General features: G+C 41.4%; 1 protein-coding gene across 1 annotated transcript in view; it reads right to left on the bottom strand.

Annotated features, from left to right (window-relative positions):
- Window positions 1–12,061, bottom strand: part of LOC104271571 (protein Shroom2-like) — a gene marked incomplete at its 5' end in the record, with an annotated part of 43,827 nt that extends 31,766 nt beyond the window's left edge. The window contains 4 exon segments of the mRNA XM_009866278.1: window positions 2,178–2,281; window positions 4,202–5,841; window positions 5,844–6,838; window positions 11,868–12,061. Of these exon segments, the coding sequence (XP_009864580.1) occupies window positions 2,178–2,281; window positions 4,202–5,841; window positions 5,844–6,838; window positions 11,868–12,061 (2,933 nt within the window).
- Window positions 12,062–16,314: the final 4,253 nt, after the last annotated feature.

The raw sequence follows: 16,314 nt of genomic DNA, 5'->3' as shown, positions 1-16,314 counted from the left end.
CACTTGCTGTTATAATACTCCAACCCTTTTTCATTCTCAGCTCAGTGCACTAAAAAGACCTATATTTCTCCTTAAAATAATCAGGGACGCTGTAATGGTAAACATTCAAAGTTTATTTGAAATCCAAATGACTTTTTCTTTTTTTTTTTTTTCACAAAACAGTTGGAGGGGAGGGGAACCAGAGGCACCCTGCAGACTGGCCAGTCTCTAATCCAGGGAAGGTACCTGCGGACTTGTGTCTCTGCACATCTAACCCCCACAAACACTGAAGGGCTGCTCCCGTGTCCGGCACAGTGACATCGGCTTTGGTAGCACAAAGGCATCCGTCGCACATGGGCCGCAGTAGCAAAACATAAGAGCAACATAACTCATATCCTAATTTTCCAAGAGATTATCCATGACGAAGACCTTGAGTTTGGTTAATATTCATGTTCTAGAATATACTATGGATTAGGTAGAGTTGCTAGCCATTTGCAGATTGCTAGCTTTTAAAAGCAGGAAACTAAATGCCTTCAGGGCAGCTCAGAAATCATAAACTCAATTCATGTCATGGTAAGTACAGTTCCTTTTGAGCACAGGAACGCCTCATTAAAAAAAAAAGGAGCACATGGAAATACATATTCTTTCCCACAGGACAGCCATTCATCATCATGCAGTGGTAGTTCACAACACAGGAGTTAAAGATTGTACTTAGTTTGGTTTTTGAATATGGAAGACATACAAGCCCTCAGCCTAGCACAAGTGCTGAGGGAAAGACTGTGTAATAGACCATTTTACAAAATCTCCTGTAATGCGGCAAAATGACTAAATACTACATCTGAAATAATATGTCAAAATAGGCTTCGGCTTATTTAAAAAAAAAAAGTTATTGCAGCTGGTGCCCAGTCATGTGATTTTCATGGATTCCATGATTATAAAGCAAGAATTGTGCTGCACAAACACTACTAAAATGCTGGCGTAGGAGTACTATTCACATGCTTTTGTGACTGGGGTTCAACACTGGTGGATGGAAATCATTTTACTTGCCCAGAGATGTTGTCTGACTACAGCAGCACGTCTGCTCCGGGCTGATTGTGCTGCTGCCTCCCCCTCTCCCTCCCCTCCAGCTCCATCTCCCTCCACCCGCATGCGCACACATTCACACCCTCACAGGCTATTCATTTTGAAATCGCTATGGTAAGTACAAAGGGCTACGAAGAATTAGAAAAATAGCAGATGGTCTCTGCAGCTGAGCTATAAGCAAATCAAAATACAACCATATAAAACCACAGAAAACCACTAATTTTTTACAAGCTTTTACAGTTACTCCTAGAGCACGTTTGTTAGTCTGTAGTTTTCTTTCCCCTTGAGTGATTAATACCACCTACAGAACCGAGAAAAGCCCGTAGAAATTATTTTTTCTTATGCGTTTCTTCTGCTACAAAACCAGAAGCTATCAAACCTGGCGATAACAGTGTGTTAGTAATCTCCGTTCAGCTGCCACACACCACTGCAGTATCAGCGACCGCTGAAATCACTGCTTACGTTACAACAGCTCTGGCAAACTGCGAGCTAGGGGGAAGGCACCCCTCCGCATGTGAGGCTTTTAAAGACTAACTGCACTGTGCATACAGTCATGTATTTGAAAAAGGATCTGAAAATATTGTACAGTTTAATTAAAACATGAATTAACAGAGAAAAGCGGAGCCAGTAGTATGGGAAAATAACTTTTGGTGGCTTCAGTTCATGTGCTGCATTCTGTAAAGGCACAAGGAGAGAAAAGTCCAACTTACAGCAATACTGTGCTCCAGTAGCACGCTGTCTTTGCCAAGAATAATACTAGAAAACTCTTTTGGGAAATCTCAAACACTTCCTTCCCCTCCTCGCCCCAAAACCTGTTACTGATAAACATGAAAAATCTCAATCATTTCATGCACACGAATAAGAATCATCTGTCTCTGAACAAGCTGTAATACACTCAACACTTGACAGTTTCTTCAAGCTCACCCTAGAGTCCCCACAAATTTTAGTCCCAGGCATGTTGAAGTACGTGGGGAGAAGGAAGGAAACAAGGGGAAAAAAAAGCACTGCAAAAATGCTGAAATCATCACCGGAAAGCTTCCACTTTGGGTCAGGAAAAGATTGGATCAGAGCTGTCATAAGGAATCTCTTAACACCAAAAATTAAGAAACACTTACCTTACAGTGCAGCTCCTTTCATCCAGATTGTTAACTTTGGAGAAAATACGCTGCCCATCTTCCTTTAAATCTTCTGGTTGCCTTCTTACTTCAACTGAGACTTCCTAAAAGTGGTTTACAGCACAAGTAAGATACCCAGTCATCATGTTTCAGACTCCCGAAAAATCTATGATTATGGAACCTCTTATTTGTGGCTTTGCTCTGTTTGAATATACATGAAGTCAACAGCGTATCATGTCTTAAGCTTGTTTGGTTTTAAGTGGTACAGTGTGCTGTGTGACCTCTTACGCAGCACTACCGACCTGACTGTGCTCAAGTTACTGCTCAGCCTTGCCGGTCTACAGAAGACCTTACCGTTTATATAAACAGACACGGCTTCCATTTGGCAAAGACAACGAAAAAAATGCGGCAAAGAAGTTACAGGAGAATTGCTCGCATTTTAGAAGAGGCAAGTACACACCAGCTTTCGAATCCCTGAGCGCGTACTTTAGTTTCTCTGTAAAACACACAATATCGGCCGTTCCAGAATTTTATTATCTCACTATCTTCAAACAACCACACCCGAAACACAGCTTTGCATTACAAACACTGAACTTACAGGAAATTTAATTGCGCATTAGCACTGGAATCATCTGAATCACGTATGCGCAACAACATCTTTATTTACCTCAGTCTGTTGTAAGCATCTTCTATGCACTTATCACCATATTTTCCAGGTGCCTAAACAGGTGTCTGCTTTTTGCCTCAGGAGGCCTATACTGAACTCAAAGGCACTGACTAATAAACTAGAAATGCATACATGGAATATATTATACGATGATTTTTCTGCTGGGTAGGCAATTATTTAATGATTTAGGTAACTTAGTTTTCAAAATAACTTCCGGGTGAATATTTCCAATGTTTGGAATCTCCAGTCTAGTAAATTATCCCCATTGTTAAATCTGCACGTAGAGTTTTGCAAACCTGAAGACACAAAAAAACTGAGAGCCCACAATTTTTAAGAGATCAACATATTTTGTCTCTTTTTGTGCGATTTCTCATTCTATTCCCTGTATATATAGGTACACACACACACACAAACACAGAAGTACTGTGTGGATGTGTATGTCTGTACATCACCTTTTATCAAGAAGTAAAAAGGGAAAAACAATACACAGCTGCATTGTCTCAATTCTTTTCTTGCATAAGGTGAAGTTCAACACATGTTGAACACACTATGACTCCTTATATGTATCCGGCAGTCTTGTAGCAGCTTGAACAACATCTTTTAAACAGAGAACTCGAGACATGGTTTCTCTGTTTACTTCCCCTGCCACCTGCCAACCATTCCCTGGCCGTGCTCAGTTAAAAATTAACTTAATATTTACTTGCAAGTTGAGCAGACATTTGGCATCTCTCTAAGGAATAAATGTATACATCTTAAATCAAGCAAAGTGACACAAAACAAAACACTAAGCAGTTTCATTTGTTGCTGTAGTGTAGCTTTAACCTTAACATATTTTTAATCTCTGAATTTTATTGAGCAGAAGTTTTGTCCTATATGGTTTTTGCAGCAAACAACTCTAGAAGAAGAGAGGGAATCCATGGAAAATCGTTAGACCATTAATGAAAGTGATCAAAAAAGAAGACATTGTTTCCCCTTGGAACATAGTTTCAGAGAACTCACAAAGCCTTAAAATGGGGAAGGCAGCCACACCAATGAAGAAACAACTCTGGGTGAAGATTAAAAGGATACTATTAAATCAACCATGTTGGTTTTCTTCCATCTGGCTACAGCGCACAAGAAATTACTTGATCCACCTTGCTACACTCTGTTCCTGTGCAACACAAACTTTGATCCTTTTTATTTTGCTTGAGGAGAGCTCCCTGTAACAATTACTCCCTTACTGACAAATGGCAAACACCGTACTACGTTCTGTTCCTAAACTGGACATTTGCATAAAAATTCTCTCCTTCTCCCTCCACCCTTCTCCTGTCCACCCTGCCTCGGGCAATTCAAAGGATAATGCAAAAGACACTCGTACCTGTTTGTAGAAATCAGTGGAAGGGGATGATCTAGACCTCTCATGGGTGTACTGTGGTTTCTCGTGTTGTTCATGGCCTGCATCAAGGATATTATCGGCTGAATGGTACCTTCCTGAACTCCTGGGCTCTATCGGCTTCCGCTGCTCCTTCCATGATGCCTGATACTCTGCAAAGGTTCCCAGGCGCTGCGGCTGTTCAGACTTCACAATCCTACCAGCAGCCTTACTGCAGCTACCATGGTGGGCATTATTTTTTGAAACATGTGCAGTTTCAAGTCCAACAGAGGCTGTTCGACCTCTTCTCTCATACCACATCTCCTCTTCCTCTTGTCCACCGTGAACTTTTCTATCTGGCCTCTCAAGCTGTCCCTCAGCTAGACCGTGGGGAGCTAGTTTCTGTGTAGATTTCCTATAGGCAGGCTTACTTGTTTCTTCAAAAAACTTCCACCTGTCTGCAAAGGAGCCCAGGGCTTCTTCGGATGTATTCGTGTGGCAATGAGCACGACATTCATCCTCTGACATCCCCACCTCATTAATCTTCTCCGGTTCAGAGTAAGACTTTAATTTTTGCTCTGTTGTGAACCTCTTCCTGGCTCCAATGCGAGAAACATGATGAGTGCCACTCCCTGCAGGGTTCGGTTTAGCTTGTGTAGCCTCAAGGCATTCAGACACATCTTCAGAAACCAAAGCCAATAACGAAGAGTTGTAACTACCAGTTTTCCGCTCGGGTGACCTGGGGAGATATTCAGCTGGGCTGGGCTCCAAGTCCCGCCGTTTGAATGACGTCGCCCTCAGAACCCTGGCCTGTGCTTCCTTGAGGTGATCTTTGTAGGTGCTGGTAAAGTTAGTGTCCGGCGAGGCGGTGACATTTTCTGCTGAATCTGGCTTCCAGGTCTCACTGCACTCCTCTGTTTCAGATGACCCTACCAATGTAGCAGAGCTTCTACTTTTCTGCAGCTTTGCTCTTCTCATTTGAATCTCATTTCTCAGGGTTGTTGCAAAACGATCGCTCCTTCGTGCCTGTTTAGACAAGTGAGTGTCAAATGGGGCCTGTCTCTCTGTTACCACTTCTGGGCTGTTGTCAGACTCTTTTTTCCCTTCCTGAGCTAAGGAGTGCAACATTGGGGTCTTCTGAGGAGAAATCTTGTCACTCTCCTCTTTCCCCCACCTAAAATCTTTCTGAGCGGATCTGTTTTCTGTGGCAAGGACACAGCCCTTTACATACTCCTGCTGACTGTACCTAGTTTCAATTTCCTCAGAGCTGCTCTCAAAGTTTTTCTTTTGTCCAGAGTTTTCACTACGATTGGGTTTTTTAGCTTCTTCTGCAACAGCACATCTAGCATCCCCCTCTCTGTCCACTGGGTAATGACTGCTGTTCTCGCACCCTTTCAGAGAAGATTCAATGGATTGTTGAGGTAGATAGTATTTTGGTTTTTGGACCATTGTGACAAATGCAGGATTTTCATGAGGTCCAAGAGACGCATCAGCCCCCACTGGTGGCTTCCAGCTGTCATCCATGAGTGGTAGTGGCTTTGAACTTCCCTGAGCAGGCTGTTTTGCTGTTACACAGTAATAGCGACTCTGTCCAGTGTTGTCCACCTTCTGTTCAGCAGCACTGTTCGAAGAAGAGGAAGTGTTTGTCTTGGACTGTAGCCACAAAAATGATCCGAAGGTAACTCCTGGATGCCACTGTAGGATAGATAATGTTGCTGATCCTTAGGTGCAGCTAAGGGTCTTGCATTGTGAAAAAAAGTGCTTTCATCACTGTATTGGTGCTGGTGGTGGTAACCGTAAGCAGGCTGTGCAAACCGAACATCAGTGCTGGACAGGGACGACTGCAGTTTGTTCACGGTTGTTGTGCTACTATTGTACCTTTCACCAGTCAAAGAAAAAGCATGTTCTGAACTGAGATCGGGTTTATAATTTGAGCTACTGACCCTTCTGTCACACGCTCTGGAGGGCTGCCGCTGCTGCTCCACACTTTCCGAGCTCCAGTCACTCCTGGGCTGAGATCGGTTCAGGACTGTAAAGTGCTGCATGCCGGCACCCTCTGAGTACACAGGGCCATGGGCTTTCTCATGGCCTTTGGTAGCAGCAAAGCTGTCACTACGAAGAGGTGGAGGGGGAGGGGGAGGAGATGAAGACTTCTTCTTATCGGGAACATACCAAACAGGTCCAAAACTGGATCTTCCAGAGTTAGTGAGCTTGCTATCGGATTGTTCCTCTATTCTAGGACTTCTGCTGTTCTCGTATTGGATGGGAGCCGGCGAATACCCAGGTTTGTCCTCTGTTCCGCTGTTGTCATTCAAGAACTGGCCAGACTTGTTTCCATGCTTAGCAGTCTCCCAGTGACCTACTTTGTACAACATGTTCTCTGTTGAAGAAGCGTCTGCATTGGACAGAGTGTGGTCAGGGGTGCTAGAACTTGTGGAGAAAGACCCATAGGCTGAATCCCGCTTACTTTGGCTCCCTAGATGATCAATGCTACTATTAGACCTTGCAGAAGAAAGTCTTCCATACTGGGCTACTTGGGGAGTGTGGTCCCAGCTGTCCATACTTCCTAAAGAGCTGAATTGGTCAGAAGTGCGATGTAGACTTGACTGATCCCATGAGTTTGAGAGGTCATGAGAGGAACAACTACAGCAGGAAACAAACAAAAAGCCTCAGCATAAATATACCAGTCAAAAAATCCAATGATTTATAATTAAAGATATATATCCACTAGTTTTACCAGCATTGGTTGAGTAACTGTTGTGTAGATGGGTTTTAAGACAAACAATCTAATGAAATTGGAAGTTTGAACACAAAATCAGGGCTTTATCTTTATGCTCTGCCACTGATTCAAAGCTTCAAACCTTAATAACTAACTCAACTTCCCTTTATAAGTTTATTAATAAGTAATATAGCATTATCTCTTTGAAGGCTCCCCTCTCTCTCAGCAAATTACTGATTTTGCTGACCTCACTTTTAGATAAATTTAGTTTGAGCTCTGTTAACTGCCTCTTTCCCAGGACAATTACCAACTTAGTTTTCAGGCACCCTAATTCTCCCAGCTATTAAACTCACGTACTTTCACGTTCATCTTCTGTATTCTCACTCTAAACTTCTCCAACCCATGAGGTTATTCCCTTGTCTTCCTCATCCATATCTGCCCATTTAATATTTTAATACCTAAATGGAGGTTTCCTAAAAACATTTGCTCAAATGCCACCATTTCAGTCCCAAGCCTCCACACGCACCTTACCAATGTGGTTTCAAACCACACTTGGGTCAACACCCTTAGGATGTTATTCAATTCTACCTAGTTCCATAACATTGACGGGAAAGCATCAGGAGGAGATGTCAGAGTAACATAAGCTCTGCATGGCCCAAACTAAACTTATGACCTTCCTTCAAGAATCCTTACCACCACCACCACCACCACCACCACACCCCCTCCTCCACCACTTCGTCCCTGCCGCTCTTTCCTCTACAGAAACATCATCTTTGACACTATACTTTCTCTGGATCACTTGTCTAGAACATTATTTCAAAATCTTTCTGCTTCTGTTTTCCTACTTAATCAGTCTTGCTCTGTTTTCCATATTTTACAGCACACAACTCCTGTCAACCCAACACACTGATGCTGAGATGATAGTCTTCATAATCATTCTCATCACATCTCCCTGTTTGAACTTCACTGGCAGCCCCTCCTGCTTTTACGTACCAAATTCAAATTCTTGCCCTTGCACACAAAGCCCCTTGGTAGAAATCCCAAAATTATTCCACTTCCCTGTAGCTATAATTATATGAAGCATCTACCAAATCTTGTGTAGTAAAGAAACCTGTGATAGCTAGCAAGGAAATTTAGATTAGTCCACACAGGAAACTATACAGTGATACAGATCTTTTTTCTGTCAAAAATATTTCAAAGGTCAACTCAACAGTTCTTTGGAATTCAGTATTAAATACAAGAACTGCTTTTTTCTTCCCTCTATTAATATTGCCCTCATACTTTTTTTAATACAACATAGTCAAACGACATTTATGTGAAATAAGAGAAGGCATGCCTTGTGTTTATTTTCTGAAGCAGTTCACTAACAGAAGACACTAGTATTGGCCTCATGATGTGAGTTTTTGTTCTTTCATTCTTAGCATTTTAAAACATCTTGCTGAATACTTCAAAAGGTCTTAATTTTCATCTTGTGCAGATACTGTGGTTTATGTAAGCAGTGTCTTGGTCATTCTTATGATCTCCTTTGCTAATGAAGAATGTGAGCCAGATATTGCTAGCAATTGCTGATGTTTTTCCCCCTCCTCAGCAATAAAGATATACTCAGCATCAATTAAAATAAAGATGTCACTTGTACAGGAAAGCCTCAACTTACAGGTCTCATGTAGCTCTGCTGGTATCAAAAGTGAAGGAGAGATCATCAACATCAGATGCCAAAGCCCTCCTAGAAAACGCACAACTGAAACCCAGAAGATGCAGCAAGAGCTTCAAGGAAAGGACAGGAAATTTTCCGGTGGTATGTGACTGTAAAGCATGTCCTCCTGTGGCAAGATTTACAGCTCAGCCATGAACCCTGATATGGACAGGAGCCCAAAGGCCATTTCTCTGCCCGAGGCCGACATCCCAGGACATCCTTCTCTCAAGCGGATTCACCAAAGTATGTGCCACTGCTGAACTCTGGCAGATAAAGTCCAGGAATAATCTACAAACACCACCCTTGGCCACTTTGGCTAGTAAATACCCACCCAACCCTGAGGTATGAATTCCTGGACCCTCCTAGAAATGCATCAGTTCAGCAAATCAGACCACATTCAGACCACACAGGATTATAGACCAGATGTACCTGACCTTAACTGCCCCCAAAACTCAGTTTAAAAAATAAATTACAAGGTCCTCTATCATAGCATATTCTACCGGAAGAAAACGCAGGGTTTAACCTTTCAGCAACTTAAGACAGTTCATATCCACACTTCCTAGAAAATTGCACTCAGCCTTAGTCTAGGGTGGGCTAGGAAAAAAGTCTTCATCCATGTTGTTAAGTTATGACTTCCATGAAATACACAGAAGATGACTCCCAAAGGGAAATCAAGGCACCAAAAGCTTAAAAGGTCTAACTCTCTACCCTTGTGCGAGAGGCACCTAGACCTAGTTTAGTGCTCTCAAGACCGCTTAGAGCTTTTGAATGAAAGTCACATGATAAAAAAATACACATACAGTGGTGTATGAGGAGACCTGAGTTCTAGAACTACCCTCTCTCCTATATACACTAGTAAAGGCTATTCTCCTCTGTCTGTCTTCCTCCAGCTTCATGTGTCTTCTCAAAGGTCCAAATTCAGTAGGCTGGCAGAAAACACCCACCAAACCCCTTTTCCCCAAACCAAATCAAATTATCCACAGCTTAAACTAGCATCCACCTAGACAGCAAGGACAGCTTTCAGAGGGTTGTTTTTTCCAGCTGTGCTCCAATACCCCAAAACACAAAACCCAGCTGTATCCTGCTTGGAAGAGAGCAAAAGCATCCCCCTCCCTTGACAGAGCTTCCCACGTTTTACAAGTGGTTTAGTTTTCACACTCACAGAGAGAATGCAGGCAGCCAAATTCAGAAGAGATTTTAGGCTGTCAGAAGCAATTTCAGATTCCAGAAATAGCCCAAGGATGGGATCCTTGGGCTAGAAATATCCCCTACTCATGCTATTTCTATTATCTCCCTGCATACTGCTGCTTTCAGCTACTGATTGCTGTGCTTCCTGTTCAGTTTGGTGCTTGACTTAAAGAGCGCAGGGTGCTTGTTGGTTTGCGAACTGTACTTTGAAAGTGGAGAAGCTCTGAAGCAGTTCAACTCTTTCTGCAGATCTGTAAACCCAAAGAACCCCTCCTTATAACTGGGATCCTCAAAATACCCACAATCCTTGGGCTGGCGCTCGGCAAATGATGGGCCTCCAGCAGTCACAGTCAGCTCTGCCAGAGCCTTGGGCAGCAGACACCAGGACTCATGGGCAGCCAAGGGGTTTGTGATAGCAGTGCTCTGGAAGCCCTGGTATTAGTCTGTGCTAAAGCCACTAAATCTTTCAGCAGCATCTGAGAAAGTAGAATTTGCCCTTCTTATCAATATTGATGTCTACTACGAGTTGCTGCTTTTTCTGCTGTGTAGGGGGAGAGGACTGCTCTATTCCCCCCCTCTTTTCCTTTACACACACGATATCCTGCCTAAAGCTCATTTCAAACTGGCCTTGAACAAAATTATTTTCTTTTTTAAAATATTGTGATTCATCCAGCTCCTACCATATCACACTCTGAGACATCTACCTTGTAGTATTTTACTTTCACAAGGTACAAGGACAATCATCATGAAGAGCAGGAAGCATATATTGATTTACAGCTCAGTCAGAAGACTCAGTAGACCAAAAGTAGAAACACTCCTGAATCAACTTTGGAACCATGAACTCTGCATGAAGTTTTTAGAAATTTCTGAATTTTGTTTCTATGCAGAACTTTCACTGTCTTCAAATCTGTAAGTCTAGTTCTGCCCGTCTACATAAACATTACATACAAGCTTCTGTATCAGTGTAGAACACCAGCAATTATAACTGAGGATCTGAGAAATATAATGTGTTAAAACTTCTGCTAATGTAACATTACCAAATGCATTTTAAAAGCCCTTCCTGTTTAATTGTTAACATTCATAGTTTATTCAAGGGCAGATAGCGAGTTATTTTAAAAACAGTAGGGAGCTTCCAGAGAATATAATGTAAAAACAATTGCAAAAATGACTTGAAAAATTAAGCAGTAAGTACAGAAAACACAATCTTACTTTCCAAACTGGGATCACATACCAGACTCATTTTCTTTAATGCTCAGTGTAACTATGGTCCAATGGGAACCAAGAAGAAAAAAGCAACAATGCCTCCCAAACAAACAAACAAACAACAAAACCCATAGGGAAAATGCTTTAGAATGTCACCTACGAGCAGGAAACCAACAAGAACCTGCATCTAGACAGAAACGGGCATTACCTAAAGGTTCAAATTTTCACAAGTAAAACTGCACAGTCGCCAGCCTCTTCCCCCTAGCACTGAATGACATCTAACAAATACTAAGGTGCTTTAAACAGGAACTGAAAATCATTGGTCTTATTAGCTCTCTACAGGCGCAAGAGCACAGCTGTAGGGAAGATCAGGTTACAGAAAGTGAGTTTTACTAATAAAACCAGTAATGCCATAAAGTCCGACAATAAAACATTCTGCACTCTCCCTTTAGGAAAGGGCTTTTTAATAGTCCGAAACAGTATTTTTCAGTTTCTTCTCCCTTCATTATTTCAATTTAAGTATTATAATTTTGATTTATTATTTTTTTTTTGCTTATAAAGGTTTAGGATTTTACCAGTGGACACTGAAAGGAAATGCAGAGCAAGAAACATAACCTTTTGACTGTTTTTAAAGCTCATTCCTTACCTTTCAATCACATGCACAGATCACATACTGTTTCTGTAATCCACACATCCACCTGTCAAACTTCTCATGCTCCCCCTTCAAGCACTGAGAGGACAGGCAACACTAAAGACGTATACAACAACGACTCTGCCTTCATGGGTTTAAAAAATACACAATGCCATGACCTACATTATTATTGTCTTGCTGTCGGAGCTTTCTGTGTGTAACTTAAGCAGAGACTCACCTTGCATGATAGCGCGAGTGCCAGGAAACGCAGGCATTGGACGAAGAAAGGTGTGACGTGGCTGTCTCGGGTTGACTTTCTGTAAATTTGGTGGCGTGCCAGGAGTGAGGCCTGCAGGCTAGGTCATTTCTTCTGAAAACGAGAGAGGCAGAGTGTACCAGTTTAATGCATAAGGTGACATGCAGCAAAAAAATCTACCAGGGCAACAGTCAAAGGCTACACAGACAGGACATGGGCATAACGACTTTAGCAGACAGAAGATGAGACGACATTCTACATGCATGCCAATTTTGAAAAGACTCAAAAATACTCAAGGTGTAATGAAACATCAATATTCTCTAAGGTCTGTGCTTGGGTGTTGTCTTTTTTTCCTTTTGAATTTATTTATTTTGGAGGTGGGTAGGTTTTTATGAAGGGCAGAGACAGGCAAACAAAGTACCTGACATCTATCCAGAGTTTTAACAGTTAAAGCTAATACCAAGACTTAGGACTCTTTTACAATGTAACAACAGTACATGAGGGCTTTGGCAAGGTTTTACTGTAGGTATGTGCTTATGGGAGGAGGCGGGAAGAAAAGAATTAATGACAGGAAGGAATGAAGCCAGGTACATTGTTTCATACAAGTTAGTAAGTTAGTAAGAGTGACATAACTAATAATTTTAACTCCAGTCAAGTTCTGCTTCAGCTCTCAAAACGTTCGGCAGCCCTAGTATGCAGGGATTTGGTGGTTGTTTTTTTTTTAAAGTTGGTTGGATGTTTGCTTTTTTTAAAGAATACATCTCAAAAATAATTCAGCAATTCGTCTAAGTCCCCAAATATCTACTTGCGTATCACCTCCAGATGTACATGCTCATGTCACTGGAGAGATCCTTTCTAAGAAGCACAACAAAAAGTTGTTAGAGCTTTGTGCATTGTAAGCATTTCTACAAAACTCTTCTATAGTCACCTGCCCCTTCCTTCTGCTCAGAAACGAGTAACAACTGTTTGCACTTCCTTCAAAGGACTTGCTGTTTGTAACACTTGTCAGCACTCAAGGAATAAGTGCTTTCTTTTCTTCCCCAATGTTAAATAACCCTTCTGCATGGAATTCAGCCACTTCTGTTTCAGTGAGCAGATGCCAAGCACAGGTCATTTGTCTAGACCCTCTCAGTCCCCCATGAACATGGCAGAAACTTCTTGAAGGTAACTCACCCTGCCCTTCTCTTTGGCTCATTCTTGAGGAAGCATAATTTAAAATTTAGAGGAGGTAGAAGATGAGACAAATTTCATCTTCCTAGTCGCAGTCTGAAACAAAGGCTTATAGTACAACACCTTGGCTCTTCAGGGATTTTTTAATGCACTTATATATTTCACTTAAGAATTTGTGAAGTTTATTACTGTAAGGTTAAGTAATTTGTGTAAGTTACAGAAGTGATTTGCTAAGCTGAGAAGGCGTTCCCCATTTTCAAACTTGAACTCTAAAGGCAAGGAAGATCTGCATATTTTGTACTCATTCCCCCTTTTTATAAATTTGGGTTATTAGACAGTCTCTGGATTTAAAGAACAAAACTAAAGCTCATTATAAACCCAGTATCTTCAAAACAGATCAAATCTGACTAGGTGCCTTTTTGCAATATATTAAGGAAGACCTGATGAATTCAACAATGAATTGCCTTTCCAAACTCTGCATGCACGATTACAAAAGGAGAATAATAATTCTACAGGGAAGCTGCAGTGTCACTAACAAGTGCAGCATCATTACTGTCACAAAAAAAGAAGTAATTGTTTCCATAAACAAAAGCCTATTCTTTCCAGCATGACAAAAGAGAAAACAGTTAAGCAGAACATCTCTATGTTCTTTGTTGGCAGGATATGAAATTCAGAGAGTGAGTGGAGGAGCCTCAATACTCTCAGTGCAAACAACCTTGCTCAGTCATGTGATGAAGGGCTGCAGGTGTGTTCAGGTAAGGAAAAAAATAAACACATTCCACTGTTCAGCTGCACAGAACATTGAAGAGTCCCCCCTCCCCGCCCAGCTCACCTCTGATGGTGCTGATACCAGCTTGGCAAACTGCAAGTAGTACCTATTTGTGCAAATTCAATAGATCTCCTAGATATCAATTAATAGATAAACCTTTTTTTTTTCTGAAGAGACAATTACTTTTCTATGATGCACCACTAAGGAAACACAGGACTAGGAAACTAGCACAACACAAGCAGTGTTTGAAGCGTAAGGAAACGAAGGTTGGGAAGAGGGCTTCTGCGACAGTTTGCTATGGGCTTGACAAATGGTAGGAAGGAATCCAATTTTTTTTGGATGCACTTGTAAAGTCAGTACTGTACCTCATGGAACTTCTCAAGATCTTCATAAGATAGTTTCTTGCTACATGAACATCATTTTCAGATGGCATTTTCTGTGCTACAACATCCACCACCACTTTCATCTTCCTGAGCAGCCAAGTAAGGGGAGGAACAGACTGGACTGAGTTGTGTCATGAGGCAAGTCAAGTGGACAAGAACTCACAAGTTCTGTTTTATTTTTTGTATTTGTAGACACAAATGTATTTTTGAGAGGTCCTTTTTTTTTTTTTTTAGATGCAATAGTCTGAACAGCCTAAAAATACTGATGGGACGATGTAGACAACCTGAAGTCCACAATATTACTGAAAATTAATTTACTGTGCATAGTCAACAATGCTTTCTGCTGCACTGTCACCATTTAATTACATTTACTATGTCCTGCACTTCAAGAAATATTTTTTTCTAGTAAGTGGAACACAGCATGAATGTTGATTCCAAAACTCAGCATAAATAGGTAGAAGGATCGAAAAGAAAAGATTAAAGACTCAGAAGAGGAATATTTTGCAGGCAACGAAAGATGCTGGAAGCTGAGCATTTATATTCTAATGTAATACCTCTCTATTAATTCTGAGTGACAGAATGAGATCATCTGAACGTACAACCCAGAAAACCTCTAACATTAATGGAAGCATTAATAAAAGCATTTCACCAACTGTGTCTTTCTATCAGTGCTTTTACAAAAGCTGCTGGAAGGAAAATGCTGATAAGCTTTGAAGATAAGATAAAATGGGAAAAAAAAATTATATTGACTATAAGCAATATATTCCGTAGTAGTCTCAATTACATGGGTGTGCAAATACTTTAGCAATAAAACAACCTTTCCAATCCACTTTTTTCAGAATAAATCTGTCCTTTTACAGTTACTGACTGAAAGTCACTAAGAAAGACATTCTGAATTTCACAGGCTACAGAGTTTAGAAATACTGGTATAGATTGTTGCAGCAATACTGAGGAAGTTGACTGGATACGAGTGACTCTGCCCTAAAAAAAGAAGAAAAAAAAAAAAAGAGAGAACAAAATGTGTTTCCTTGTCTAAGAGAGAAAATACAATTAAATTGGACAAGCGAGTTTACCTGTAAACAACACCAAAAGTCAGAAAAGTATATTAAAAATGAAAAATAGATGGGAAATTGAATAAAGTAACTGAACTACCTCAGCATACAACAATATCAATGAAAACGAGCCATTTCCTGTTTTCAGACACATTCTGAATTTCTGTAGGTATCATTCAGGTAAGAGGCCAGCAGATATAGCAAGACAGGCTTCTAGTTCTCCTCCTCCCAACAGAATTTGTCTTAGGCTCATCTACCAAAGAGCATCTTTGTTCTAACGCTATCATACAGGCTTTTTCAGCTTAGTCCCCAGGTAAAAGAAGGGCTGGCAGTCGCAGGGACCTGCATGGAGGTAGAAAGCAACTGCTAGGATTTGTCTAAATATATGTTTTGTTCCAGTCCTCCACTGAATCAACAGGAATGGAAGGCCTGACTGCTGGCTCACATCTAAGTGTGAGGCTGAAGTCTATCACTGCAAGAGCAGCAGCTCCGTATGGCAGAGGCTGTACAGCCTTTCTGAACTACAAAACAGGCTTTTCATCCCTCTGATTCATCTCGTTAATGGGCACTTCTCTTTAGCTCAAAAGAAGACAGGAGGTTCAACCTAAACTTTTTCAGTGTGAGGGTGACAGAGCCCTGGCACAGGCTGCCCAGGGAGGTTGTGGAGTCTCCTTCTCTGGAGACATTCAAAATCCATCTGGATGCATTCTTGTGTGACCTACTGTAGGTGATCCTGCTCTGGCAGGGAGGCTGGACCAAGTGATCTTCAGAGGTCCCCTCCAACTCCTAATATTTCTGTGATTCTGTGATCTCAAGAACACCACAACAGTTCCTACAGGGGGTTTTCAGGTGAAACTTTGGCAATGTGAAAATGAACAGAGTCATACTAGTGGGGCCTTTTAAGCAGGGCTGCCCAGTCACTGCCCTTTTTAAAGGTCATCTGCTATTATTTCACATCCTTATGTTGCCTGAAAGTTACCGATCTCTATGATTACTTTCCACATTAAACCTAAAAAACTGTTCAACGTGGCTGAGCTCGTCTGGGCAAGGGGAGA

Source organism: Apaloderma vittatum, unplaced genomic scaffold, assembly GCF_000703405.1.
Source record: "Apaloderma vittatum isolate BGI_N311 unplaced genomic scaffold, ASM70340v1 scaffold13753, whole genome shotgun sequence".
Classification (NCBI taxonomy): Eukaryota; Metazoa; Chordata; class Aves; order Trogoniformes; family Trogonidae; genus Apaloderma; species Apaloderma vittatum.
This window is presented reverse-complemented; position numbering and strand designations above follow the sequence as displayed.